Genomic DNA, 26,968 nt, shown 5'->3' with positions numbered 1-26,968 from the left:
GTCACTTTTGGAATGATTTACTCAAGTCCTTCATGCAGATTTAGTGAGCTGTGCATTACGTTTCGTTCCCAGTTCTCTAAATTCTGTGATGCATTTGAGTTGTTGGAGATTTAATTAAAAGTCTCTAGGTTCCCTGCTTAATCTCTTCAGAACAGACAGAAGCTGCTGAAAGAGTTTTTGATTAAAGAATCTGGCTGAATAGTAGAGAATGAAATCAGTATTTCAGACAGTGCTAGGCCATTCAGGAATAGAGGAACAAACTTTATCAATTGTAAACTGTAGTTACAGTCTGCAAAATGAACATTGTAATTAAAGGGTTTTTTTCAGGGAAAATTTTGCTTTTGTATCTTTCTTGTTTACTTGGTTATGATGTTTGAATGTGCTTTCTGGCCCAGTAGTAACTACTTCATTAAAATTAAATTCTCTCCTAGTTAACATGAATACCAGATAAGGAAGATATTTCACTTCGGCAGATCTACACAGATTTACCTAGGAAACTATTAAATTATTTGATCTTTTTTCCAAGAAAATCAAAGCGAGCCTTGAAATTTTTTTTACAAACGTCAGGCACACAGTTATTTAGTGAAGCTAGGATACCTGCTGTGGCTGGTACTGGAGTGTGCTAAGTACACCTTGGTTCATTGCACCCTTTTTCTTAACCTTTCAGGAAACAAATGGGACACAGTATACAGTGGAGCTGCTAGGGAACATGTGTGTGACCGACTGAATCCTGGCTGTTCCTATCGTTTACGTGTGTATTGCGTTGGGGAAGGAGGACAAAGCACGGTAATATGAGCTAGTATTTTTATTAAATAAAATTTCTCTCTCTTGAAGAAAATCTGGTCCAGTAGTTAATAAGCAAATACTGTACAGAAGTACCTAACAAAATAGCCATAATGCATACCTCAAAAAATCCCAGTACTGATTCACAGTGCTTCAAGTTTTTGCCCATTTTTTAAAGAAATAAATGGGAATATTCTTTTCTGGTAACTGTGTTTTGTGGAAAAGTATTTTTCTTATTTACAGAAACAGATACTATGTCTTTTCCTGTGTGATATCTTGATAGAATGTAATTCCTTAGGGCCTAATCCAAGACAGCAGTGTAAATTTAAGTGTTTCCCATGTGGTCAGTGTCTGAGCAGCCAAGTCGGCCCAGCAGGCAGGGGAGGACAGAGTGTTTCCTCAGGCTTTACAGGGTTCTGCTCCATCTCTTCCCGTGCTGTCTCAGCCACAGTAAAAATGTTTACATTGCCCTTTTTTTCAGTATTCCCAAACGGTTTGTTGTGCTGTACTACGCTCCCTCATATATATACATACACACACACTTGCACTGTCACTTCTGTGGTGTAGTTCAGCTAAAATGTCATGCTGTATTCCTCTCCTTTCTTCCCAGCATCAAGTGTAACAAAGGCAGCCCTGGCTCTCTGCTGACTTCCATCAGGACTTCACTGTCAAGCTGATCTCCTGAAAATCTTAAAGCCTTGCATTCTTGGTGTTTACCATTTCTTGCCCAGCGCCCCCCTTTACTATATGAAATTAATATCATCTTCTTCCACATCGAAGTCTCCTGCAAAAATTGACTTGCCCACAGCCACCTTATTTTAAGCATAAATCTGGACTCCTTCAGTGCTGGCTCAGCTGTGATGCTTTCCCTTTCACTGTGCCTCAGCTTGCTGTTGGACAGGGTGTGGTGGTTTGAGCCCAGAGGGCAACCGAGCACCTCAAAGCCTCTTGTTTCACCCCTTCCCCCTCAGGGAGAGGAAGGAGAAAATACAACAAAGGGTTTAGGAATTGAGACAAGGGACAGGGGGGGATGACTCACCCAGTATGGTCATGGTCAAAAGCCAGACTCAGGGAAGAAGAACATGGGTTTAATGCAAACACCACCAACAACACTTAACCGAGGAGGACAGTGAGAAGCATTGCCACATCTTAAGAACACCTTCCCCCCACCCCTCCCTTCTTCCCGGGCTCAGCTTTGCTCCCAATTTCTCTATCTCCTCCCCCTCAGCAGTGCAGGGGATGGGGGTTGCTCACTCCTCCTCAGGGCGGGGAGGACTCCTCACACTCTTCCCCTGCTCAAGAGTGGGATCCCTCCTCCCACAGGAGCCAATCCTCCACGAACTTTCTCCAACGTGAGTCCATCCCACGAGCTGCAGCTCTTCCCCAACTGCTCCAGTGCGGCTCCCTCCCATGTGTTTCACCCCTCCCAGCGCTGAACTACAACAGCTCAGGTTTCCCACGGAGTCCCGGCCTTCTTTGGGAGCAATCACCTGCTCTGGCACGGTGTCCTCCACGGGCTGCAGGTCGGCATCGCCCCCACCATGGACCCCCGTGGGCTGCGGGGGGACAGCCTGCTCTCTCTCCAAGGGCTGTTGGGGCGTCTCCGCTTTGGCACACCTCCCCTCCTCCTCCTCCTCCTCCCTCCCACTGACCTCAGTGTTTGCACAGGTGTGTGTCTCACAACTGCTCCCACCCCTCCTCTCAGGTTCCCCTTTCTTAAATCCGTTAATACAGAGGTGCAGCCACTGTCAGTAATTGGCCAGAGGTGGGTTTGACTTGGAGCCGGGGGAGCTTCGAGAAGCTTCTCACAGGGGGCACCGCTGCAGCCCCCTCCCCTGCCATGAAAAATCCTCACCACACACACAAACCCCACGCACGGGGGAAGGGGCAAGGCAGTATACTTCCCAGTCACCTAACCACGAGCGCATGGACGTCTTCAGAGACTTTTGCTCTGGCAACTTCCTACAGCCCAACCCCCTTAGTTTAGAATAAACATTATTTGTGTACCAAAGAGAAAATAACTTCCAGAAAATTCTGATACTTTCTGAAGGCGTCAGAAGTCAACAGAAGAATAGTAAAGAAAGACACAGTTAAACTTTTCTGTAGCTTGTTACGGACATACGCCTCCAGAGGAACATTCTGCTTTTTAAGTAGCATCAGCAGTTCAGTGCAACAATACATTTCAGAGCAACTGAAAAGCAGCAGAGCTTCCAATCCACTCTGGAGCACGTGCAGAAAGCAGTTGTGACATGAGACTGTAAGAGGAATCTTTTTTTGTAAACTAAGGGCTTCCCAACTTTGTATTTGTCCTGTATCACACCGAAGCTAATAATCCCACATTACCTCTGAATCTTTTCTGTCTGCATCCAGAATAGTCGATGCCATCTGCTGCGTGTTGTTACACTCTGTATTTTTGCATGCCCTTCAAATCAGAAGTGGAAGTTTGTTGCACATTAAGTATTATTAAGCACTGAAGAAATCTCAAATTTTTTTTAATTCTACAGATGGACATTTCTGCCCACTTTTTCTTTCTGAGAGGTTCTTACACAGAAAGTATACAACCCTTAGAGTAAGGTTTTTGAAATTATTAAACTGCCGTTTGAGGGAAAAGAGAATGAGTTCACATTCAACAAGTCATATTTCAAGCATTTATACTAGGTCTGTACTGATAATGAACCACTGTTTTTAATTCTACCCCCTTGCATGTGTAGCAAAACACAAAAGCGAAAGTTAATTTTGCATATTGTGTGATTGCTGTAGCATGTTTTATATAGGTATGAGAAATACGTGCCAGATCTCTTAAGCATCTTCATGCATTTGAGGAGGCAGGTCAAAAAAATGGAAGATCCGGTTTCTGACTCAAGTATTTACCTTTACTTGTGGCATAAGTGGTAGTGCTTGTTTTGACCTAGATGACTTCATTAATCTTTCTTTCCTTTGTAGGCATCTGATTCTTTACTGGTGCAAACACCAGCTGTGGTTCCTGGCCCATGCCAGCCTCCAAGGCTACAGGGTAGACCTAGAGCAAGAGAAATTCAACTGCGTTGGGGTAATTCTGTTACAACTATTGGTCAGGGTAAGGGATCCAAATGCGTTATGTGTTCAATAAGCTTTTCTTTCTTTCTTATTTTTAGGACCACCCCAGGTAGATGGGGGTTCACCCGTTACCTGCTACGGTCTGGAAATGTTTCAGACAGAAACGGATGAGCACAGGGAGGTTTACCAAGGCTCTGATGTTGAGTGCACAGTAGGCAGCCTTCTTCCAGGGAGGATGTACAACTTCAGACTGCGAGCGGCTAACAAGACTGGGGTAAGGAGGCAATCTGAAATTAAATTAGTTGCAGAGTCTGCAATCACCATTAAGGATCTTCTCTTTTAAAAGACGCATTTAACAGTAATTTTAAAATGATGATTTCCTAATGTAGAGTCATTTGATTCACATAGCTGATTGTTGTGTGGGAATAGACACTTAAACATCAGTTTATAATAGAAGGGGGTTTTAGATGGAGGAAAAATAGCTAATTATGTCTTATATCTGAATAATAGCATTGGGAAATGGTTAGGAAATGCCACGTACTTTATCAAAGCATTGTTGCAGCTTTAATGTTCTCATGTGAAGTAAGGTAGCAAATTATTTTCTGTATACAGCTTTGTAAATTGATTGTCCTTTATTTTTACAGCTGTTGGTATTCTAGAACATAATGATTAGCATTTCCTGACTCTTTTTTTATATTCAGTTTAACTTCCGAGTACATGTATTATCAGATACAAGAATATTTTCTCTATTTGGGGTATTAAATGTGTTTAAATCAATCGTTGCTGTAGAACAAGCTTGCTTGAATTATGTATCCAAAGTCCTGCTTTAAAGACAGAGAGGCAGGGCTGCTTGCATTTGATCAATAGCATTCTCTTCATAAAAGCTGTCATGATCAGTTGACAGTGTTTGTGGAGAGGTCTGCAGCTTAAGGCTTTAAAGCACTCACCTAACATTTTACATTTTTACCTCCATCCCCGCAAAGAGTGTTCTATAGCTCAAGCGTTTTTTGAATCCTTTACTTATTTTAGATAGGTATAAATAGGCAGTTACAAACGCTGTTCTGTTACAACACAGCTATCATGTAACTTCAAAAGAAGGATTTGAATAGCACTGCCCTGTTTTGCCTGAGAGTTTGAAGTGTTAAACTTATTCTGATTGCGTTTGCTATAGAGAACAGTCTTGCAGCTATTCTGGAGAACAACCAGATGCTGAAATAAATCCCAAATCCACAGTGCACAAAGATTTATTTTATATGCAAGTAATACAAAGTTTCAGGCTGCTATTGTATGTTCCTACTGTGGTAAACTGTTATTTTAAAATAGCAGTTTTACTTTTACGAATTGGTTGTATCAACTCCTTTTTTAATAGTTTGGACCTTATTCAGAAAAATGTGAAGTGACTACAGCACCTGGACCACCGGAGCAGTGCAAGCCCCCCCAGGTGGCATGCAGATCTGCTGCATGTGCTCAGGTGTCGTGGGAGGTAAGAATGCCACCTTGCACCTATCTTAAGGTGATTTTCTTCTACATTAAGCTCAACTTTAAAAGCTTAAGTCTGTATTTTAATCACATTTTTAAACATACTTACTTACCTGATTATCCAGTACTTGGTAGGTAAAATGTTAGTCCTTCCTCACACCTGGGTTTGATAGCTGTAAGTTGGAAGCCTGCAGGTACTCGAGATCTTACTTTCTTCTTTTGTGTAAGAGTTTTGCCACAGCTGCTGCACTGCATTTCTGAGTGATGCGGGCTCTTCTTAAAAATTTTCTTTAATGTAGTTATCTTTCCTCAGAGCGAATACATCCACATAATACAATAGATTATTGTACATTTGCTAGTTTTATAAGCTGATTTAATTTTATGTAATTACATCAGTGGTAATGTCGCAAAAGCCTCACAGACTTCCTATAAACCCATAGTATTTTGATATCTGATTAAAAAAATGCAATAGAAAAAAATTAAGCTTGTAAAAAGGAAGATTCTGTCTGGGAATACTGTTTGAACACAGCTTTTCAGTGGCTTGAAATGGAGTGAAGTATCTAAGTTACAGAACTGTACAGAAATAAACGATGGAACTGTTCTACCTGGAAGAGGTACGGTTCATGCTTCTACTGGGTATGTCAGAGGAGCTCTCCTTAGTGGTCTAGAAGGCAAAGCCTTTTGAAGAAATTTCTTACAACGTTCAGGTAGGATCAATTTGACCCGTGTTAGATGTCTGCTTTATATAGAATCATGGAGTAATTAAGGTAGGAGTGGACCTGTAGATGTCATTCAGTTCAACCTTCTGTTCAAAGCAGACCAAACTTCAAATTCAGGTCAGGTTTCTCAGGGCCTTGTCGAGTCACGTTTTACTTATCTCCAAGCATGAAGATTCTGCAGCCTGGTAAAGCTGTCTCTGGGCAAATTCTGTCTTGCTGTAGATTTTTTTTTCATTTCTGTCCAGTCAAAATCTCTTTCACTGCAAGTGGACTCTTGCCTCTTGCCTTGCCACTGTGCCACCTCCAAGAAGAATCTGACACCATCTGTTTTGTACCCTCCCAGTAAGTAATTGAAGGCAGCTCTAAGATCTCCCCTTAGCCTTATCATCTTAATATCAAACCTTATCTTTTTGTCAGGTGTTGCACTCCACCTTGGTGGCCCTCCACTGGACTTACTCCAGTAAGTCAATGTCTGTGTCGTATTGAGGAGCCCAAGACGGGACACAGCACTGGAGATGCAGCCTCACAGGTGCTGAGTAGAGGGGAATCATTACTCCTTTCAGCATTCTTGCTGTTCTTTTGCTAATACAGCCAGTATGCAGTTAGCTTTCATCAGACACACATTGCTGATTCACGTTGAGCTTACTCACGAGGACAAACAGGTTCTTTTTTGGAGAAGGCCTGCACTGTTCGATCCCACCTCCAGGACGTAGGGTTTGCCTTTGTCTTGGTTGAACTTCTTGAGTTTTGTATCAGATCCAAATTGTTGAAATTCCTCTGGTAGCCGTACCCTTCACCATACCAAACACTTCCCCCCGATCTGTTGTCAACCTCGAACTTGTTGGCTTGGATTCCCCTACTTCTGTTGAGGTGAACTGCACTGGATCTACAGCAGCATCAGCGCTATCGTTGAGAAATTACCTTCACTGACAGTTGCACAGCCATCTGCAGCTGCATTAGTTCTCTGACCCAACACTTATCACTGTAAATTAGAGAAGGGAAAGGGAGTCCCTATCAGTCACATCTCAGGAATGCCAAATATTATCCTGTGAACTGCTGTTTGTATTCGGTCACTTATCTTCACATAGCCGAAAGTTGCAAATTCTTTTATTTTAGAAGAGGAGGAAATTAAAAAACATGCTTTGGAGCAATTATTATCTGCACCTCAGTGTGACTGCTGTCATGGAATATTTAGTCCAAAATACCAGCAGCATTTTTCTTCTGTTTTCTTCATGATCTAAGATATTTCTTACTGATTTGGGGTGAGTTTTTTTGCTTTTTGGTTGTTTTTTTCCTTATTACTTCACTGACTGGTGATATCTTCCCATAGTCTTATGTCTTAGTCTGGCACTGGTACACATGATTTTAACTGCACTTCAAATTATTATTTCTAAAGAGTATGGAAACCATTCAGCTCCCAAATTTGGGAGGCTAAGTTTGGCTTCCTAGGGCAGGTAGTGAGGAAAAATGGGCTGCTTGAGCAGGCATTCCGGTTGGCGTCTGTGTTGTTGCTTAGGTGCCTGTCCCAGCTGCTTTGCAACTTTATCTTGGAAAAAGGCAGGAGTGCACAATTCCTACTACGCTTGCAACCTAGTTTCCATGCACAAGAGCTGTGATGTGCTCCGAAGGAGGAGTCCTTCCATCTGTAATGTGAAGACTCTAGCACCAGGGTACTTCTGCATATTGTCATTCCTGTGCTATAGAACCAGTCAGTGAAAACTTTAGTACCCTAGATCACCCTCAGGACCATCTCTTGCCCTTGGCCATTTGGGCTACTAAGCTAAATGCTGCAGGCTGAATGATCTCTGTATTTAAGCAACTGAAATAATCACAGTTACTTACTTTGTACGGAGGAGTCTGCAACAGGAAACAGTGCTTTTACAGTACAGGTGACCCATGGCCACTAACACATTCTAATTTATTTGTATAAAAATCAGCAGAGAAATGGGAGGGTAACATTCCTGTAAAAAAAAAAAATAAAATAAAAAACCCCAAAAAACAACCAAACGATACAGATGTGGCGAGTTTGGTTGCATTTTTTTCGGCCAGTGAATTTGACTTCTGACTATTTGTACCCATTTTAAAGGTTCCAGTGAGTAATGGAGCTGACATCACGGAGTATCGACTGGAGTGGGGCGGCGTGGAAGGATGCATGCAGGTCTCCTACTGTGGGCCCTGGCTCAGCTGCGAAATGAAAGGGCTTTTGCCTGCCACGATATACTACTGCAGGGTTCAGGTAAAGACTTCAAAGTATTTTTAGTGACATCTGGAAGTGGGAATCGCCCCTGCCGTAAAAACATGCTCTGCTTTGCATTTGCAGGCAGTGAACGTTGCAGGTGCAGGCCCTTTCAGTGAAGTGGTGGCATGCATGACTCCAGCCTCTGTACCCGCAGTTGTGACTTCTCTTCGGGGACTAAGTGAAGATGAAGTTGAAAGCCCACATTATTCTCCTTCCACATGCCTTGCTATAAACTGGGAAAAACCTTGTGACCACGGATCTGAAATCCTTGGCTACAGCATAGACTTTGGAGATAAGCAGCCAATAACTGTTGGGAAGGCTCTGACCTATTTTATAGATGGCTTACAGCCAGATACTACCTACAGGTATGCCACACACAGCTACTTGACAGCCTACTGTTTCTTCCAGGAGAGCAGATTCTTTCTTTGTTTCTCTTCTTGTATTTTTTTATTCTCAAGAAACACTAGTGCATAGCCACGGAGCAAAAGGAAGCTTTGCAATGATGATCATCAGAAACCGATGAGCTGTGCTGGTTTTATTTTCTTTCAAGAACAATTTATGTTAGTTTGTTTATTGTGTTACCATTGTATCTGTCTGGTTAATGTGTCAGTTTAACTGAATTCAGATTACTGATTCAGATTAATAACTGTGTTTCAGACTCTAATAGAGGGCCTCTAATCTGTTTGACAAGATAAAATCCATCCAAAGGTGGACCATGTCCAGTCTTTATTGACTGGATTGTCTGATCTAGTGACAGCTCATCACAACTTGCAGTGCCTTTTCTGCAGCAGGTATTTAGGTGACAGTCAGCATGAATAATACTGGTTTGAAAATGTATCGGTCACTTTTAAGTATCTCTTGAACAACTTCAGTTGCTAAAATTATCCCTTACGTTTTGCCTAAGGGTTACTGAAAAATATAAATGTAAAAATCAATAATTCTGCCTGAAGGCAATCTACATTCCTGTTGGAAAAGCATGTCCTCAGTTTTAAAACTTAAAGGAGGGTGTCAGGCCCATTGAAGTTGAAATTTAAGACCACACTGATTTCAGTATAGTTAGGATATCACCTGTTCATGCAGTTTTCTGAATCCTTAAAGCTTTGGTTTTACTTTCTTAATGCTATACGTAAGACTAGAGTGTTCCTGTGTGCCTTACAAATATTGAACAGTAGTGCTGGCAGTTTGAAGAGCCGTTGCTCTCTTAACGAACTGAAAAAAGAGAAGCCTCTATTGCAGAGATACTTCTGTACTTCTACCCACAAAAGTGCTTTTATAGAATACACTGTGAACCGTTTGTGCAAATAAAAAATGGGCATATATTAACCTTAGTTCTGTGCTAAAATAAATTAGCATAATGTTAAATATTGCTGTAGTGGAGGAGAAATATTTATTCATAAGCCTGCACACACATTTGTGTTTCAATATTTTGAAATTGTGTGGTTGATTGTTTCAGAAATTGATTACTGTGATTACTTTTTTCCAGTCACCTAGACACCTTTTTAGACAAGTAAATGTTGGTCTGCAGAATGAGATTAAACACACTTTGCTTTCTGTGGCTACTTGTGAGATATGTAAAGAGACAGACTTCTCAGTTTTCTGCTTTTTTCCTTTTTAGAAATAAATTTCTTGGCAACTTCTTGTAATTCTTACTTGTAAACCTAACGCCAGTATTGTTTTCCATGGCGTATTCAAAAAAAAAAAAAAAAAAAAAAAATCCCTGAGTTTTGAATTCCACAAACCCCTCGGCCATGTGTCTTTTGCGTGTTTCTAATTTCTCCTCTGTTTCCAGTCAGACCCAAGATGGCTTGTGTTTGCAGGCACCCAGAGATGTGTTACTAGTGAAAACAGCAAGAGAGTTGACTGGGCATCATCACTTTATTTTCACATGAATCGGATCCGTTCCAAAAAGCCCTGTATACATCCGTGAACCCACCCGGTACAACGGCCAAAGATAGGGATTCACCACGTTGGGGGGTGGAGGGTTCTTTGCCTCCCCTCATCTCCCCAGGGTGGCTATCAGAAATTTTGGTGCAAGGCCTGTGGGGTCAGGAAGATGGACGACTCACAAAGTAGCTGATAGAGCTTTTGCATCTTAGCACTAATGTGAATGGTGCAAGTTTGCTAACATATTCTTATTTTTAATCAGTCCAGCTCCTTAAAATGTGGGAAGTGACACCCCTCTGCATATTCATAACAGTCTTCATTGTAGAAAGTGCCGCCCATTTGGTACCATTATTCTCTCTTCAGTGTGAATGGTGGAAATGACCAGTTAATGTTTTAGAATCTAATTTCAGGTTAATTTATTATCTCTTTTCTCAAATCCTAGAGTGCGAATTCAAGCCCTAAACAGTCTCGGAGCGGGTCCTTTCAGCCACACCATAAAACTGAAAACAAAGCCTCTCCCCCCGGATCCGCCTCGCCTGGAATGTGCTGCATACAGTTCTCAGACTCTCAAGCTGAAGTGGGGAGAGGGAACTGCAAAAGCATTAACTGACTCCATTCAGTACCACCTTCAAATGGAGGATAAGAACGGAAGGTTGGTTTTGGCATCGCTTTAATCTGCCCTCTATCGCTGTGGTCTGATGCCTGGGAGATGGCAGCAAAGGGCAAACGTTCCGTATGCTTTGCTGAATTTACAACAGACATAGGAGGTCGTCTCGTCTGGCAAGGCAAGAAGGGCTCTAGTGTTCCATGCTGGGAAGTACGAGATTAAAAACTCCGTAGTTTTTTATTTTCAGTTCGATATGAAGAGTTTAATGAAATGTTCCGTACCGGCACGCTTTTCTCTCTCGCACGTTTGGTTAAGTGTCAAGTCTAATCAGTCTTGTGGGTTTTATATACTTCATATCGGCAGGGGTGAATTCTTTGCTCTCTGTTGTCTTTATATGCAATTAGTTTTAGTGGAAAATACACTCCTATAGTACAAATTATTATTTTAGGGGCCCCCTTCTCTCATGTTAAATTGGAATGTAGGCTGGGACGGTACAGCGCGTACCCTTGCCTGAATGGTAAAATGAACAGTACTGCTACACTGTGTACCCGGTCTGTATCTCTGAGGAGCTTTAGCTTGGCAGTGAGACAAAATAGATCTGTTGGGTGAAATTGCTGTGCTGTTAGGAGGAAAATAAATCGGGCTCTTAACTGGAAAGAAATTCATTGCCATTACCAAAGACTAGGTCATGTGCAGGTACCATCTGTTTTAAATTGAAAAGATAAAGTCAAAGTAGATGATGACCCCTGCAGAAAGAGATGAACTTGTGCTGTGTCCTGGGGACGCCAAGATTGAAAATCAAATGAGCTGCCAAGATCAGTCTATGTAAGGATTTTAACGTAGAAGAGAGGGGCCAGTCTGCAGAGCTCTCAGAATGGGGCTTGGTCTGCGCTACGAGTGTGGCTCTGGCCTCCTGTGCAGATCTGAGTGAGCTGCACCCATCGCCTGTCTCTGGCAATGATGTGCAGAGCAGTTGGATCCGTGAGCCTTTCTTAGGTGTAGGAGAGTTGAATCTAGATACCTGATTTTGAAAACCTAAAGATGTTGGGGGAGTAAGTGGCCAAAAAAAAAAAAAAAAAAAAAAAAGCAGCGTACATAGCTCATTGAGAGAGAACACTGCTATCCTTTCCTGCTGTTTCAAGTGCAGAAAGGTTTCCGAAAATACTTCGGATCATTTTTGCCAAGAGACAGTCTGTAGTACTCTGTCGAAAACAGATTTTGATTTCAAAGGCATGAGAAATAAAAACTTGGCCCTGGAAAACTAGCTTATTGTTTTATAGTAATGACAGAACACCGTTTAAGTCTGAAATAAATATTTCTGGGCTTCTCATTAGATTCTGGGAAATTACGGGAATAGATTTCCAGACAGTAGCTACTTCCAAAGTCCTTTTCTGTGTTTAAAATAAGCTACTCTTTCATTTTCAGGTTTGTATCCTTATACAGAGGACCGTGTCATACGTACAAAGTACAAAGACTCAGTGAGTCAACATCATACAAATTTTGTATTCAGGCATGTAATGAAGCTGGTGAGGGTCCCCTTTCCCAAGAATATGTTTTCACTACTCCCAGATCTGTTCCAGCTGCCTTGAAAGGTAAAGGTGCTTCTTTTTTCAGTTGGGGGGTGGTGAGGTGGTTTAGGTATCGGTTTGGGGGTAATTAGGATGCTAAGCCCTTTTCCAAGTGCAGGTGGGGATAGTAGGGGGGAAGGGTCCTTTCATGTAATTGTCCAAAGGCTAAAAAAGTCACTCCAAAAACGAGAGGCTTGGGGTTTATGCTTTCTGTGACATAAGAGGGTTTGGACCTAGAATGCTTGCTTACCAGGAGAGAGAGTGACCAGGCTGCGACGGTAACTTGAGGTGAAAAGTCTTCCTAGCATGTGGGGGGGGGGGGGGTTGTTTTGTTTGCTTTTGGTTTTTGCATACGATACGCACTTGCAGTCACCAAATTTTGCTTGCCTTCTCTTGGATGATGCCTAAACTAGCAGTAGAGACCTAGGTGAATTCTTAGTCGTTGTTCCAGAAAACATTTTGGGAAGAATACGTTTAAATCGGAATCTTTTGTTTCTCTGAGACAAAACAGCAGACAGAATACAGGATTTTACAAGTTTTTAGGATATAAAGTTAAGTGACGGGGAAAGCAGAGCTAGCTGTCACTTCTGTGTTCTTCTGTCAGCACCCAGGATAGAGAGAATAAACGATCACACTTGTGAAATCACATGGGAGGTTCTGCAGCCCATGAAGGGTGATCCAGTTATCTACTGTCTTCAGGTCATGGTGGGAAAAGACTCGGAATTCAAACAGGTATGACGCGTTTAAGTTACTGTATTATTCCTCAATTAGTGTTTGTGATAACTACTTTAGATTGAAGGCTCTTGTGTTCCAGTGTGCTTTTAGTCACCATGCTGACTTTTGGTTATAACGAATGTAGAGTAGTGTCTCCTCAAACTACTGTCACAGAGAAGAGAGATTTAAGTAACATAAACAGTGCTGTAAGTTGCAGCCTCCTTGGGTTACGCTGGTGTTTACTAAATACAGCTTGACCCCCTCAGTGATGAGGAAATTGTCCAGGAGTGGGAAGAACTGACAAAAAGAAAACATCCACCCAGTGACACAGAGCTGAGACTTCAGAGAAAAAGAACAAAGGGTTCTCTTTGCACTAAGAGCTGCTTGAAGGCAGTAAACAATATTCTAAAAGGTTTGATGTTGTCAGAGTCGTACTTCTGTGCAGAGAAGCGCAGATGGGAAGGACCCCGTACTTACGCAACGCAGACGTTCAGGCGTAGGGAAACCTTTTAAATGCAACTCAGTGATTAGTTTCTTCCCGCAGGGCCATTTCAGTAGTAGGGCATGCTGTAACTGCAAGGGTCCAGCAGTTGAGAGCACGTTTTAATTTCGGGTGTGATTAGCCAGAGATGCAGTTTGAAACACCAAGCTACAAAGCAGTCTGCAGTTGAAAGAGGATGTGCAGCGCTAATTTTGCTTCCCCGTAAACTGCCTGATAACTGACGTGAAATTAGGCTTGAAAACTCTTGTTTCACACTATTAAGCAAGCAAATTTCCCTCCAGAAAGGAAACACAGTTAATTCTGGTATATTATAATTTTGTTAAAAGTCAATAGTAAATAAGTTTTGCCTGTGCATTGGTAGATTATAGGCCTTAATATTGTCATCATTCCTAACTTTTAGTGTAGTGCTGCGTTTCTTACGTCCATTTGTTAAATCTTTCAGTAAAAGATGAACCATAATCCGAGGTGTTTATCCTTGCCATGTGAATCTTCTTTGTTGTACCTTTAAAATTGTAAATGCAACATGAGAAGTGTAAGGAAGGCACGGGCAGCCTGGCTTCTAGGGACGGAGTCACCTCACACTTTGATTAGCAGTGTGCGTTGCCAAATGAGCTGGACAAGAAAATAAAGGTTATGCTTTAAGCCTGGAAGTAACAAAGTAGACTGAGGTGCATGATTCCTTTTGCCTCTCCAGAACAGTTTAGCACAGTAAGTTAAAATAAAGTGAGAAGGCTAGTTTGAAAAAAATGAAAATTGGAACAGTCAGGAAGTAAACACGGTGGAAACAGCCTTTAAGATACTTAGACACGATGGTGAGAATTTTCTTTGACATGGACAAAAAATAAGCTGCCTGAACATCCACTCCAAGCTGTTCACTACCACTTCCCTGCTAAAACTTGTCTGCCCTCTCCTTCTCCCTGATCCCTCAGCCGAATTGCTCGCGTCGTTGCTCATTACTTGCTTCAGACAAAGTAAGTTAGTAATCTGCTGGTTTGAGCTCCACGTGTCGGTCAAGCTCGTGAAGGGGTTAGGAAACCACCAAATAACCCAGCAAACAAATCTGAGGGGAAGGAAAATTCTGACAAGGCGCGGGGAGCAAGTGGCTGAGGACAGTAAGCCGTGCTGGCTGGCGGAGCTGGAGCTGGAGCAGGGTGTGTGCCTGTGGGCTGTTTTGCTCACTCCTAAATGCGTGACAGAAATTAGAATTTTGAGGAAGCTGCACTACCGGTGATCTGCCCTGTCTCAGCGCAGGAACCGTTTTTTGAGAGGGAAAAATAAAAATAAAAAAAAAAAAAAAAAAAAAAAAAAATCTCCCTGTTGTAGATTCCGGTAAAGCCCGGGGGCTGTCAGAGAACTTCCTGAGTCTCTTGAGCAGGCACAGGCACAGCTCTTCAAACAACAAAACTGGAAGAAATTGCCTGCTTCTTCCATTGGATGGTTGGTAGTTTGCATTTGTGAAATACCATCTGACAGTACGGTAACTGTAGGGAAGAGTTCCGCACGATGTGGTATTTCTATATCCTGCTACCAATTAAATAAAGCAAATCCAGGTATTTGGGGGGTGAGGGAGGAGGAAGGGATTTAAAGAGAGGAATCAGGTCATACCATGCTACCCACATAATAGCTCAGTACCTGCTGATGCACCTATAAGCAGCAAATTGCGCCCACGTGGGATTTCGTTGGCTTTTACAGGACCTTTACATAGCTGCAAGTTAATTAATTTGAGAAACGAGCATTTAGGTTTCAGTGGTGCTCCATGCCAGAGAGTCGTGCACGGAACTTGAGAGTCTCCTTGTGCTGAGCAGCCGGCTGAGGGACCCGTGGAGAACATCACAGTAAAAACAACCTGCGTCTCGGGATCTGGTGGTGTGAAGGCTCACAGAGAGGACTCCTTGCAGCTTTCCTGATGTTTACTGGGATAAATTACAGTATTTTAAAGACACGCTACCTTAACTACAACACAGCGTGCTGGATGGGCTTAGACTTAGTGAGTGAAGTAGCTTGATACAGAGTTAATCACCTAAAATCCTGTGATGCGGCGCAGGGTGTTGCGCCCCACGGTACGGTATTTACATTGGAAGCGGTCGCTAAAAGCACCTTGACACTGGGGCCTCTGACAGTTTATTTGGCGTGTACTCGTCACGCTGTAAAAAACACTGGGAGTTCTTTCCCTGTGCTGCTTCACCCAAAGGACTGAAGACTTTATCTGGCATTTGAATTACGGTTGTGAGCTTTTTGGCCGTTTTTCTTGGCATGGCTGAAAACGCTGATGAGGAGTCACCCTTTCTTACAGTCACCTGCACCGTGTACGTAGGACGTTTTTACTTGACGTATCGTGGTTTTTTTGGGTTTATATATTTTTTTTTTTTCCCCTTTATTGCCAGCTTTATAAGGGTCCGGACTGGTCGTTCCGATACACGGGCCTCCAGCTGAACTGTGAATACCGCTTCCGCGCGTGTGCCATCCGCCAGTGCCAAGAGGCAGCGGGGCCCCAGGACCTGGTAGGCCCCTACAGTGCCCCCGTGCTCTTGGTCTCTCAGAGGACGGACCCTCCGGCGAGCGCCAGCAAGGACCCCCTGCAGACCACAAGGACACAGTGGTCGCAGAGCGACCAAGCGTGTGCTGCTGTCATCCTCGCACTTTTTGCTATCTTTGCCATCCTGATTGCTGTTATCATCCAGTACTTCGTAATAAAGTGAAGAAAAGAGGTTTATTTTAGAACGCCGCCCATTCCATTTTACTTTCTCATAATCTAAAAGTAATTCTGTTCTCTTGCTTTTACAAAAACAGGCATTTAGCACCGGCATCGGGACTGAGGCAAACCTTTTCAGCCGCTCGGAGATGCTTACTGGTAGGTGTAGGCTGACACATGTTACTAGAACGCAAGCCACAGGAATACAGTCTTTTCCTTTAATATGCCTTCTTGCAGTACGAGCCCCGTATGGGGCAGGCAAGCAGTGTTCCACGAAAAGGGTTTGACCAGTAGACACGAGTGTCAAAAAAAAAAAAAAAAAAAAAAAAAAATGGTTTCCTGGCCCACGCATCTAAGGGATGCTACCACAACAGGGAAGAACGTGCAGATCGCCTTTCAAACGTACACTAACAAACTTGTGCTGTATACAATATTAATCTGATGCTGTGAAAGCAATTTAGCGCTGTATTTCTACCTCCTCATTTGTCTTAATTATTTGGGAAGCAGGATTTACGCTGAAAAACAGAAGGGGCTTTTCTCAGGCAGCAAATAATAAACTGGATGGAAGAGTGTGCGTGAAGGAAGCTTCTTATCTGATAAATGTGGAGTTCTTCACTGCAAGTAGATGTTTTCGAAAGACTGCAAGGGGATGGCACAAGTGGTTTATCTTACCCCCAGGCTTTGATGTTTACTTACAAAAATGCCTCTTTTACTTCCTACAGAGATAGGAGGGAGAGTGTGAGGGAACTTCTTAGACTTGTTACTGAAATCGAAACCCACATTTCCGAAGTTGACCTTTGATTGGATGCAGTTTATACAGATGTCTGTGCCCTCTGATTTTGGCTAGTTAATAGATTTTCGAGATAAAATTCATGCCCGAATTTTTGCTGTTTCCCCAGCAGTCACTTGCCATATCCACCAGAATCGAGCACTGCCTTTTTCTCGTTTTCTTTCTGTCTGTCTTTTCTTTCTTTGGGGCACCAAATCAGAAGACGAAGTGTAGTAATTTGCACCAGAAAACTTAAAGCTGCTTTTTTCTTGAGATCCTGAAGTTTAATGTAATGTCTCTTTGGATACTGTACCAAATTGTTGATTGCATGTAGTTAATGTTGCATTAGAGCACTTTGCAATTGCATAACTCATCAATGTTTTGTGAGCTTGCATTTGTGAGTTCTTGAATGACCAGACTGAATTTTACCAAGTATCCCATTGAACATCTTGCTAGATGTCAATGATTGCCAGTGACACAGAGCTTGTAGTGAAACTATCTTTAAAAAAAAAAAAATCCTTGTCTCATCACACTTGCGTTATTTGTTATACCCTTTGTAATTAGCTATTTTTAATTTATTTGAGTTACAAGATAGTGGATCATTAATGACTTCTAGTTGTGTTCAGTTTAGCATTTTTAATGGTATTAAACACTTCTGTCGGTCTTAATAATAATAAAAAAAGGAACCTCTGTCTTGTGCTTTGAAGATCTCTGAAGAATTTCTCTTATATTAGAATGGGCATGTATTGTAATTGTTTATACGTCCAATGATCTGTGCTGTAGAATAACGTTGCTGAGTTTTGTTTTGGTTTTGGTTTTGGTTGTTTTTTTTTTTTTTTTAAAAAAAAAAAAAAAAAAAAAAAAGAAATGGCGAAGAACTTGGCCTCCACGTGGCGAGAACGATCTGTCTTTAAAATGTACTGTATGTTTACATTTTATTTCAAATTTGTCATTTGTACGTATAGGCTGATACCCTCCCACAGGATACCGCGATAACTGATGTTTTCTAGAACCTTCTTAAAAGTGCCATGTTTGGCAGTGCAAATGAGGTTGCGTGTAACAGCCCAGCGATTTCTTACGGTTGAATGTCTAAAATGGTAAGATTTGTTACTACAGTTAATCTGCAGTGACTTATGTTTTTCATAGTAAAATTCAAATGAGCTCCTATTTTTGATAGTCATTTAATAGTGTATTTGCCATTTGAGCCTCAGTGCGTATTACTGCATTGAAGACAGTTTTTAATGTAATCTTAATTTTACCTCATATACTGTACATTCCAAAAATAAATTTAAAAAAAAAAAAAAAAAAAGAAAAAAAAAAAAAGAAACTCTAAACTTTTTAAAACGTTATAGATACACTACCAAACATATCACTTTACAATTGTACAACGTCGGACTCCATGAAGACGAACCTGTATAGTCTGATAGAACATACATAAACTATGTAGCAAAGTATCTTTAAAAATCTGTGGAAAATAAAAGTATCATTCTTTTTGGTGGTTGGTTGTGGGTCCTGTGTGCGCGCAGCGCCGCTGCTGAACCGCCTTTTCCCCCCACCTTTCCTCTCCCCCTTTCCCCCCCTTTCCCCCCCTTCCCTCCTTTTTCTTCCCCCTTTTCCCCCCCTTTTTTCCCTCCCCTTTTCCCCCCTTCCCCCCCTTTTTTTCTCCCTCTTCCCCCCCTTTTCCCCCCCCTTTTCCTCCCCTTTTCCCCCTTCCCCCCCTTTTTTCTCCCTCTTTCCCCCCTTTTTCCCCCCTTCCCCCCCCTTTTCTCCCCCCTTTTTGCCCCCCCTTTTTTCCCCTCCATTTCCCCCTCCCTTTTTCCCCCCCCTTTCCCCCCCCTTTTTTCACCCCCTTTTTCCCCCCCCTTTTTCCCCCCCTTCCCCCCCCTTTTTTCACCCCCTTCCCCCCCCTTTTTCCCCCCCTCTTTTTCCCTCCCCCTCTTTTTCCCTCCCCCCTTTTTTTCCCGTCCCCCCCTTTTACCCTCCCCTCTTTTTTATCTCCCCTTTTTTTTTGATACCCCCCCCGTTCTTTTTTTTTTTTTTTCGCCCTCTTTTTTTGTTTGTTTGTTTGTTTGTTTGTTTGTTTGTTTTTTTACCCCCCTTTATATTTCCCGGAGGCGCGCCCTACCTGAGGGGCGGCCGGGGCCGGGCCCCCCCCCCCCAACCCGCAGCCCCCCGCCGCGGGGCGGGGCCGGGGCCGGGGTTGCGGCGCGTCCCGCCTCGCAGCGGCGGCGGAGGAGGAGGAGGAGGAGGAGGAGGAGAAGGAGGAGGAGAAGGTGGAGGAGGAGGAGGAGGAGGGGGCTGAGGAGGAGGAGGAGGAGGAGGAGGAGGAGGAGAAGGAGGAGGAGAAGGTGGAGGAGGAGGAGGAGGAGGAGGAGGAGGAGAAGGTGGAGGAGGAGGAGGAGAAGGTGGAGGAGGAGGAGGAGAAGGTGGAGGAGGAGGAGGAGAAGGAGGAGGAGGAGGGGGCTGAGGAGGAGGAGGAGGAGGAGGAGGAGGAGGAGGAGAAGGAGGAGGAGAAGGTGGAGGAGGAGGAGGAGGAGGAGGAGGAGGAGGAGGAGGGGGCTGAGGAGGAGGAGGAGGAGGGGGCTGAGGCGGCCGCGTCCCCCCGGGCGGCATGCGGGGCGGCGGCGGGAACGGCAGCGAGGGCGAGCGGTGGCCGTGGGCGCCCTGCGACGAGCGGCTGTGCCTGGCGGTGCCGGCGCGGGTGCTGGTCCCCGTCACGGCCGTCTGCCTGGGGATCTTCGTGGTCGGCGTGGCGGGCAACGTCCTGACGGTGCTGGTCATCCGCGGCCACCGCGACATGAAGACCACCACTAACCTCTACCTGGGCAGCATGGCCGTCTCGGACCTGCTCATCCTCCTGGGACTGCCCTTCGATCTCTACCGCCTCTGGCGCTCGCGGCCCTGGATCTTCGGGCAGCTGCTGTGCCGCCTCTCGCACTACCTCAGCGAGGGCTGCACCTACTGCACCATCCTCCACATCACCGCCCTCACCGCGGAGCGCTACCTCGCCGTCTGCTTCCCCCTCAAAGCCAAGGTGGTCATCACCAAGCGCCGGGTGAAGGCCGTCATCGGCACCCTCTGGGCCTTCGCCTTCCTCTCCGCCGGCCCCTTCTTCTTCCTGGTTGGCGTGGAGCAGCCCGACAACCACACCGACTTCAGCCGGGAGTGCAAACCCACCCCACGGGCCGTGGAATCCGGCCTGCTGGCCACCATGTTCTGGGTCACCACCTCCTACTTCGTCCTGCCCCTCGTCTGCCTCAACGTCCTCTACGGCTTCATCGGCCGGGAGCTGTGGCAGAGCAACGCCCGCCTGCGAGGCCCCAGCGCCGTCCTCCGGGAGAAGGGGCACCGCCAGACCGTCAAGATCTTGGGTGAGTCCCTCCTCCGTGTGTGTCCCCCCCCCCCCCGGCCTCGGGCTCTGGCTGGGGCCAAAACACCCACAGCTCCTGCTTGGGCGAGGGGGAACATCCCGGCCAGGCTGGCGAGACCTCCAGTGCTGCCGGGGACCACCACGGCCGGGATTCCGCCCCGTCACGGCTGAGGCTTCACCTGGTGCAGCGCTGCGTGTCCAGCGGCACGGCTGCCTTCTGTAAAAATCGCCCTTTTTCTGAATTTCGCCGGGCGAGAACCGAGTCCGAGGTGGTCCACGACTTAGTGGTAACAACAGTAGTCTCTTCCAGTGGGCAGCAGCACCCCTGAGTAGCAAATTTCTGCTGCTGAAAAACAAATTCTATTTTCTCAGCATCCTTTCATGGCTTCTCCTAGGAGTCAATCCATCGGTTGGCCAAGCAGGCTGAAAAACAGCAGCTTGACCCTTCCGAGCCGTCTGTAGACGAACCATGCCACATCGAAGCGCATCCTGCCGATGTAGGACGCTGTTAATTTTTAGTTCCTCTTCCCAGTCACACGTTCATTAACCTAGTGTCAGGCTCTGGGAAGTGAGGGGATCGCAGGCTGCCCCGGGGGCTTTAAAGTTTGTAAACAGCGGCCAAACTGAAGGGAAGCAAAAAATGAAAGGAAAAGAAAAAAGAAATCCGACTATTGATTGATGAGCATAAACCTGGTTTTGTTCTGTTTTTTTTTTCCTGCTTTTAGTGAAGTTTTCACATGCTTTGTGGGAGAATTCTTTTACCGAGGGTGGAAATAGCATAGCACAAAGGAAAGAAAAACCAGGGAGCTTGAGAGGGTGCATTTTGCTAACTTATTTGAGGAAGGTATTTACATTGGAGTAGGCAGAAGGTTTTCTAGCAGAAACACCTGGGTCCGTGATCGCCTCAGAACCCACTGAACCCGAGCACTTCACCCTTCTCTCCAAGAGCCCGTTTTAGACATAAACTGTAGGCTGTATCCAAGAAACACAAAGGATGCTTCATAAATGATTATTTGTTTTCCTTACGTGCATTTATAAACAAAATAATTAAAACTATGGATACAGTAATGCGCTTATTTAATTGTTCCTCATCCGCTCCTGGGCTGTTGCCACAGCAAGAGGGTTTGTATTTGTTTGTATTGTGCTAAAATGCGACAGAAGACCACGAGAACAGCTGGAGGGGCTCGGGCTAGAGCTCATCTCTTCAAATTCCTGTCTCCGGCAGGAATTGTCTGGGGGAACGTGTAGGAGCTTCGGTGGGGGAAAAAAAAAAAAAATAAAAATAAAAATTACAATAAAACACCCGCAGAGTAAGCCTTGGTGTCAGCAAGCAGCCCGGAGCTCGGGTGGCTGCGGTTCAGCCCCGGCGGGACGGTCCCTCTCGGTGATGCAGAGGGTGTTCACAGACAGCTCTGGAGCGAAGGGGGCCGCTGCGTGCTCCCACAAAAACCCCTCACGCTGACTTCTGTCACACACACACACGGCACGACGGCCGAGGTTGCCAGGGGGAATCTTTGTTGTGCCTGATGTTATTATCTGGATGTCACAGCACGGTTAGCTGTTTACCTTTTTTCTCAGCAAACTCATCTCGTGGTTTAGCTGAAGATTTTACCCGTTACTTTTTAATCCAGAGACTAACAATCAGACTCGATATTATTCCCATTTTCGTGGTTTTCCAACAATTTAATGCCGGTGTTTCTATTTATCATTTGTACCAGTTAGAAGAACCCGCAAAATCAACCCCGTAAAATTTACTGTACTGGATGGTTGGAAAGTTAACTCGCTCCTTAACTACTGCATGTGTTATTTTGTCTTATAGCTGTGGTGGTTCTGGCCTTTGTAATTTGCTGGTTGCCTTTCCACATTGGCAGGATCATATTTATAAACACCCGGGACACCAGGATGATGCTGTTCTCCCAGTACTTTAACATATTTGCCCTGCAGCTCTTCTACCTGAGCGCATCCATCAACCCCATCCTCTACAACCTCATTTCGAAGAAGTACAGGGCGGCAGCCTACAAGCTGCTGTTGCCACACCGAGGTGCAGAGCGGGCTTTCGCGGTAACGAAAGAGGCCGGTGGCTACACGGAGACCAGCGCTAGCACGAGGAACGAGTACGCCACCAGCTTCTGAGGCTCCAGGCCTTCTCTGCAAAGGAAGGGAGCTGCCCTTCCGCAGGAGAGGAGTAAAAGGGGGGACGTTTGTCAGGCTGCGTGGTGTTTTCGCGACCGTTGGTATTTTCAAATACTTGTGTTTTCGTTAACAGAGCGAGCAGGGACCGTAAAGCGGCGAGAATGACGTGCAACTCCTGAAAGAGAACTCACTAGGCAAGGCTGGAGTAAATTACCAGTGAAACTGTGGTTTCGGTTTACTGCGTGTTGTTCGTTGCATGTGTTTTGTGCCATTCCCAGTGTTTTCTAAAAATCCTGAAGGACCGCAAAGGAGGAGGGAGTCTGAGGTAGCAGCTGTTCTTGGGTGCGGTAAAACTCCCAGGCATCCTTTGCCTTTTTGAAATGGTGTTCTTATAAACGAGATTTTCCAAACCGCAGTCTTGCAAGGAGATGGATGCAAAAGAAATCACCCGCCAGGTTGAACATCCTTGGAAGAAGGAGGCATATATCTTCAGTTGGAAGAAGGAGCCATATCTCTTCAGTTGGAAGAAGGAGCCATATCTCTTTAGTTGGAAGAAGGAGCCATATCTCTTCAGTTGGAAGAAGGAGCCATATCTCTTCAGTTGGAAGAAGGAGCCATATCTCTTTAGTTGGAAGAAGGAGCCATATCTCTTTAGTTGGAAGAAGGAGCCATATCTCTTTAGTTGGAAGAAGGAGGCATATATCTTTAGTACCTGGTCTTGTAATCACGAAGGGGAGTTTCACTGACTTAAGCCTCGGGGCTTAACCCTTTCGGTCTGACCCACGCGAGCAAATAACGCCTCTTGTTTGTAGACTAGCAACCCACCCCCTCCATCTGTCAGAGTCCAGCTATTCCCGCTCGCTTCCTCGTGCTCGACCCGGAGTGTTTGGTCCATGCCAGGGGTCACGGCCCCGCGTTACGCGCAGCGCCCGCCCCTAACGCGCCGAGTCAACCCGCCTGCCCCCCGACGAGACCCGCCGCTGGACGTGCTGCTGCATCGCGCCGCCAGTCGGCAAACGAGTCACCGGTTTTGACCCCAAAGATTTTAAATACGGACTTGAACTGCGTGGTTTAGGAAGGAGCCTCGTGAGGAAGAGCTAGGAGGAGTTGCTGGACCGTTTCTCCGCCGGGCCGGCGCACCCGCCGCGTTTCAGCCCTTACCTTCCCGGCTGCAGCGACACAGGGCTGGAGCGGAGGCGAGGAGGTGGGACTGCATTGCCTGGCGGTTTGTCCACGCTTGCCCTTGGTTATCTGTTACCCCTTCTTAATTACCGTGTCTGTGGATTAAAAAAAAAAAAAAAAAAAAAAAGGTAACAGTGGTGTTGACTGTCCGCGGGCGTTCACCGCGGTGGTGGTGAGAATTGGACCTCCAGCTCCGAGCTCTGGAGACGGCGGAGCTGAACCCCTCCGGGTTTTAAAAAATATGATCAGTTCTCCCGTTAACGACCCATAGCTCTGAGTTACTGAATTAAAAAAAAAAAAAATCATCTAAAGACAGAAGTAAAACTAGCTCACCGCACGCACGTTAAGCTTTCCGTCGGCTTCGCACTGGGGGAGAGCGGTTGTCTGCAGGGCTTGGGTTGGGCTGGGTTGCTTTTGCTGGGGGGGGGGTGTCATTAAAATGTTATCTGATAACAAAAGAACATCTGGTATTTTGTGTTTGCTTGGATGAGTTATTTTTAACGGTAATCTTTGTAAATATATGTAGACAGAAGGGGGGGGAAAAAAAGACTTTGTCAGATTGAGACGTGGCCTCTTCTGCATGCCTGTGGTCTCCCGGGAAAGGCTCTTCCTTTATCCCTGGCTACTAAATTGTGCTGGGACGTAAACGCTTCCCCCGCCGAAATTCCCACAAGCGCAGTCGTGTAAGTACCGGGAGCACGAGGTGTGAGGGAGGGAGGGAAATGCCCTGGTGGGATGCTGCCGTGAGTGTGTGTCCCCCCTCTCCTTTTCTGGGGTGCTCTCCCTCCCGCAGAGAGCCCTGGCACCCCCCTGCTCGCAAGGGGCTCGGAGTTGGGGGGGGGGGGGGTGGGGGGTGACTGTTTTGAGCTTCGGGCTTGGGCTGCGCCCGCCCGGCCTTAGCAGGTTGGGCTCCCGGTGGAAAGCAGGCTCCGTGGAAAAGGTCTGGTTTTCTGGGAAAAATCATTTGTAGCCCCGTTCTAAATCTCCCTTTGGCGCGTTAAGTAGAAGAACACACGCAGCAAACGGCACCCGTGAGCTTGCAGCGGCGTTTTGTTAATGCTCTGTCGCCACCGGAACAAACACTTAGGAAATAGATGGAGTTTGGGGAGTTTCTGCAGAATTAAGCCTGGCACTGCTGGCTCTGGCGATCGGTGCTGGGTTGTGTGAGGAGGGATCTTGTAAACAAAAAAAGAGTGCCGTCTCATTTATTCCCAGGAGCTCTGTGTCCAGGTGCACCCAGGCTATATTTAAAAGAAATATTTTGGAAATAGTTTCCATGCAGGCTGTAAAATATAAAGGAAAGTGGACTACAGGTGCAGAGCAACTTTGCCAGGCAGAGAGAAAGAGATGGTAATTTTTAAAAGAGAGAGAACATGAATGTAAAAGAAAAGCACAAAGACTGGACGATAAAAAGAAAGCACGTTGAGGTACTCTGTTTTTTTAAGAGAACACTCAGTAATGTTGAAAAGCACAGGAAAGAGGATTGGTGATTTGACACAGCCCATGCCTGATGCTGCAGACCTGTTAGAAGCACGACTGCGCTGCCAAAGACATTAAACCAAAATGAACCACCTGATATTTAAAAGGGATCCCAAACCGCTCGTTCTTAAACACGTGAGCAGGTTTTTCTTAACGGAGCAGAAGGAAAGTCCTCCCCCAGCAGCGGGGTGGGACGGGGCCGGGGGGGACGCTGGCCGGGTCCCGCGGGTTTCGGTGCCGCAGGGTCGGCCTCTCCCTCCGACACGGGGCCCCCCGGCCCCGGGCAGCGCTGGCTGCCTGCCTGCCCCACGCTCCCAAAGCCCCGGGGCACCCACCACCGACAGCCAAGCATTGCAATCAAATAAGAAAGAAAAAGAGCTGGTAGCTGTCCTGGGTTTGGGTGAGTGGTGGGGTTTTTTTGGTGGCAGGGGAGGGGGCTATAGGGGCAGCCCCCTCTGAGAAGCTTCTCGAAGCTCCCCCAGCTCCACGTCAGCTCCACCTCTGCACCAAAACTGAGCCCATCAGCTGCGCCTCTGCGATAACGTATTTAAGAAGGGACGTGGTGACGGGCAGTGGGACTGGTGAGGAGGAGTTGCTGCAGCTGCGTGAGCACCAAGGTCAGTGGGGGAACAGAGGAAGAAAGGAGGGGGGAGGTGTGCCAGAGCAGAGACCCCCCCGTATCCTGTGGGGAGACGGCAGGGCGGCCCCCCCTGCCACCCACGGAGATCTACGGTGGAGCAGACATTGATTTATGGCCTGTGGGGTTTTTTTGCCTGGTTGATCAAGGTGCTGTGCCCGAAGAAGGCCGGGGTGTCTTGTGGGAAAAGGCAGCCCCGCTGCTGTAATTCAGTGCTGGGAGGATTGCAGCATGGGGGGAGTCCCACGCCGGAGCAGCTCAGGAAGGGCTGCAGCCGTGGGAGGGAATCCAGTTGGAGAAGGTTGTTGTCCCACACCGGAGCAGTGTAGGGAAACACTGGCCCGTGGGAGGGACTCACGTCAGAGAAAATTTGTGGAGGACTGTCTCCTGTGAGAGGGGGACCACGCTGGAGCAGGGGAAGAAGTTCCAGTAGCTCCCCCCACCGAAGAGGGAAGAAGCGGCAGCACTGCCTGCACCCCCCATTCCCTGCCCCTGCGCCGCTGGGGGAGGAGGTAGAGATATCGGGAGCAGAGCTGAGCCCGGGAAGAAGGGAGGGGTGGGGGGAAGGTGTTCTCAAGATGTGGTAATGCTTCTCACTGTCCTACTCTGTTAAGTGTTGTTAGTATCTGTATTAGATTTATGTTTTTTTTCTTCCCCTAACAAGTCTGCCTTTTGCCTGTGACCATAATGGGTGATTTATCCCTCCCTGTCCTATCTTGAATCCCAAGCCGTCACTTATTTTCTCCTTCTCAGCGCTGGGGGGGAAGGGGAAAGTGAGTGGCTGCATGGTGCTCAGTTGCCCTCTGAGCTGAAACCACTACACACCTGCTGTCTGTTTTTCTCTTTAATGTATCAATTAGAATTAATAAAATAAATACATTTTTAAAACTAGCCAGAAGGGCACCAGAGCCTAAGCGCCATTGCTGTTTTATACAGAGGTTTGGCACGCTCACAGCAATTGACCTTTTGGTGAACAAAGGCCTCCCAAATTCAGAGCTTCCCTTTTACTTGATAAAATGCTGCTGTCTCCAAAGCAAATGTGCAGCTGGCGAAATGGAGCAGTGGAGGGACACATGTTTTCTCCCTACAACCATCCCCTTAAAATCCCATTTGCTACCGTGCTACATCGCTACCACAGGAAACACAAAGCCTAAAGCCATCTCTGCCCTTCAGAC

The 26,968-nt window shown here is 45.9% G+C and overlaps 2 protein-coding genes across 10 annotated transcripts in view; both read left to right on the top strand.

Moving 5' to 3' along the window:
- FNDC3A (fibronectin type III domain containing 3A) overlaps window positions 1–18,487 on the top strand; it is a 125,403-nt gene extending 106,916 nt beyond the window's left edge. For all 8 annotated transcript variants that reach the window (XM_042806029.1, XM_042806032.1, XM_042806031.1 and 5 more), the window contains 10 exons: window positions 668–786; window positions 3,727–3,832; window positions 3,918–4,093; window positions 5,189–5,302; window positions 8,104–8,253; window positions 8,338–8,621; window positions 10,583–10,792; window positions 12,173–12,339; window positions 12,920–13,047; window positions 15,916–18,487. In XM_042806029.1, coding sequence (XP_042661963.1) covers window positions 668–786; window positions 3,727–3,832; window positions 3,918–4,093; window positions 5,189–5,302; window positions 8,104–8,253; window positions 8,338–8,621; window positions 10,583–10,792; window positions 12,173–12,339; window positions 12,920–13,047; window positions 15,916–16,230 — 1,769 coding nt within the window. In that variant the 3' untranslated portion in view covers window positions 16,231–18,487. The remainder of the gene's footprint in view (window positions 1–667; window positions 787–3,726; window positions 3,833–3,917; window positions 4,094–5,188; window positions 5,303–8,103; window positions 8,254–8,337; window positions 8,622–10,582; window positions 10,793–12,172; window positions 12,340–12,919; window positions 13,048–15,915) is intronic.
- Window positions 18,488–19,579: 1,092 nt separating this feature from the next.
- MLNR (motilin receptor) lies at window positions 19,580–24,073 on the top strand. 2 transcript variants are annotated; one of them, XM_042806043.1, is made up of 2 exons: window positions 19,580–20,363; window positions 22,629–24,073. In XM_042806043.1, exons 1-2 carry the CDS (start codon window positions 19,604–19,606, stop codon window positions 22,658–22,660), a joined length of 792 nt encoding a protein of 263 aa, XP_042661977.1. In that variant the 5' UTR covers window positions 19,580–19,603; the 3' UTR covers window positions 22,661–24,073. The 2 variants fall into 2 exon arrangements, with proteins under 2 accessions (XP_042661977.1, XP_032862581.2); XM_033006690.2 differs by having other exon boundaries at window positions 22,182–24,073.
- Window positions 24,074–26,968: the final 2,895 nt, after the last annotated feature.

Source organism: Tyto alba, unplaced genomic scaffold (assembly GCF_018691265.1).
Source record: "Tyto alba isolate M040663 unplaced genomic scaffold, T.alba_DEE_v4.0 Super-Scaffold_45, whole genome shotgun sequence".
In the NCBI taxonomy this organism is placed as follows: domain Eukaryota; kingdom Metazoa; phylum Chordata; class Aves; order Strigiformes; family Tytonidae; genus Tyto; species Tyto alba.
This window is presented reverse-complemented; position numbering and strand designations above follow the sequence as displayed.

Bases quoted from the DNA above. Each gene is read 5' to 3' on its own strand.
- MLNR (XM_033006690.2), top strand. From the start codon at position 19,604: ATGCGGGGCGGCGGCGGGAACGGCAGCGAGGGCGAGCGGTGGCCGTGG. The intron at 20,364-22,181 runs GTGAGTCCCTCC...TTTGTCTTATAG, and splicing joins CCAGACCGTCAAGATCTTGG to CTGTGGTGGTTCTGGCCTTT.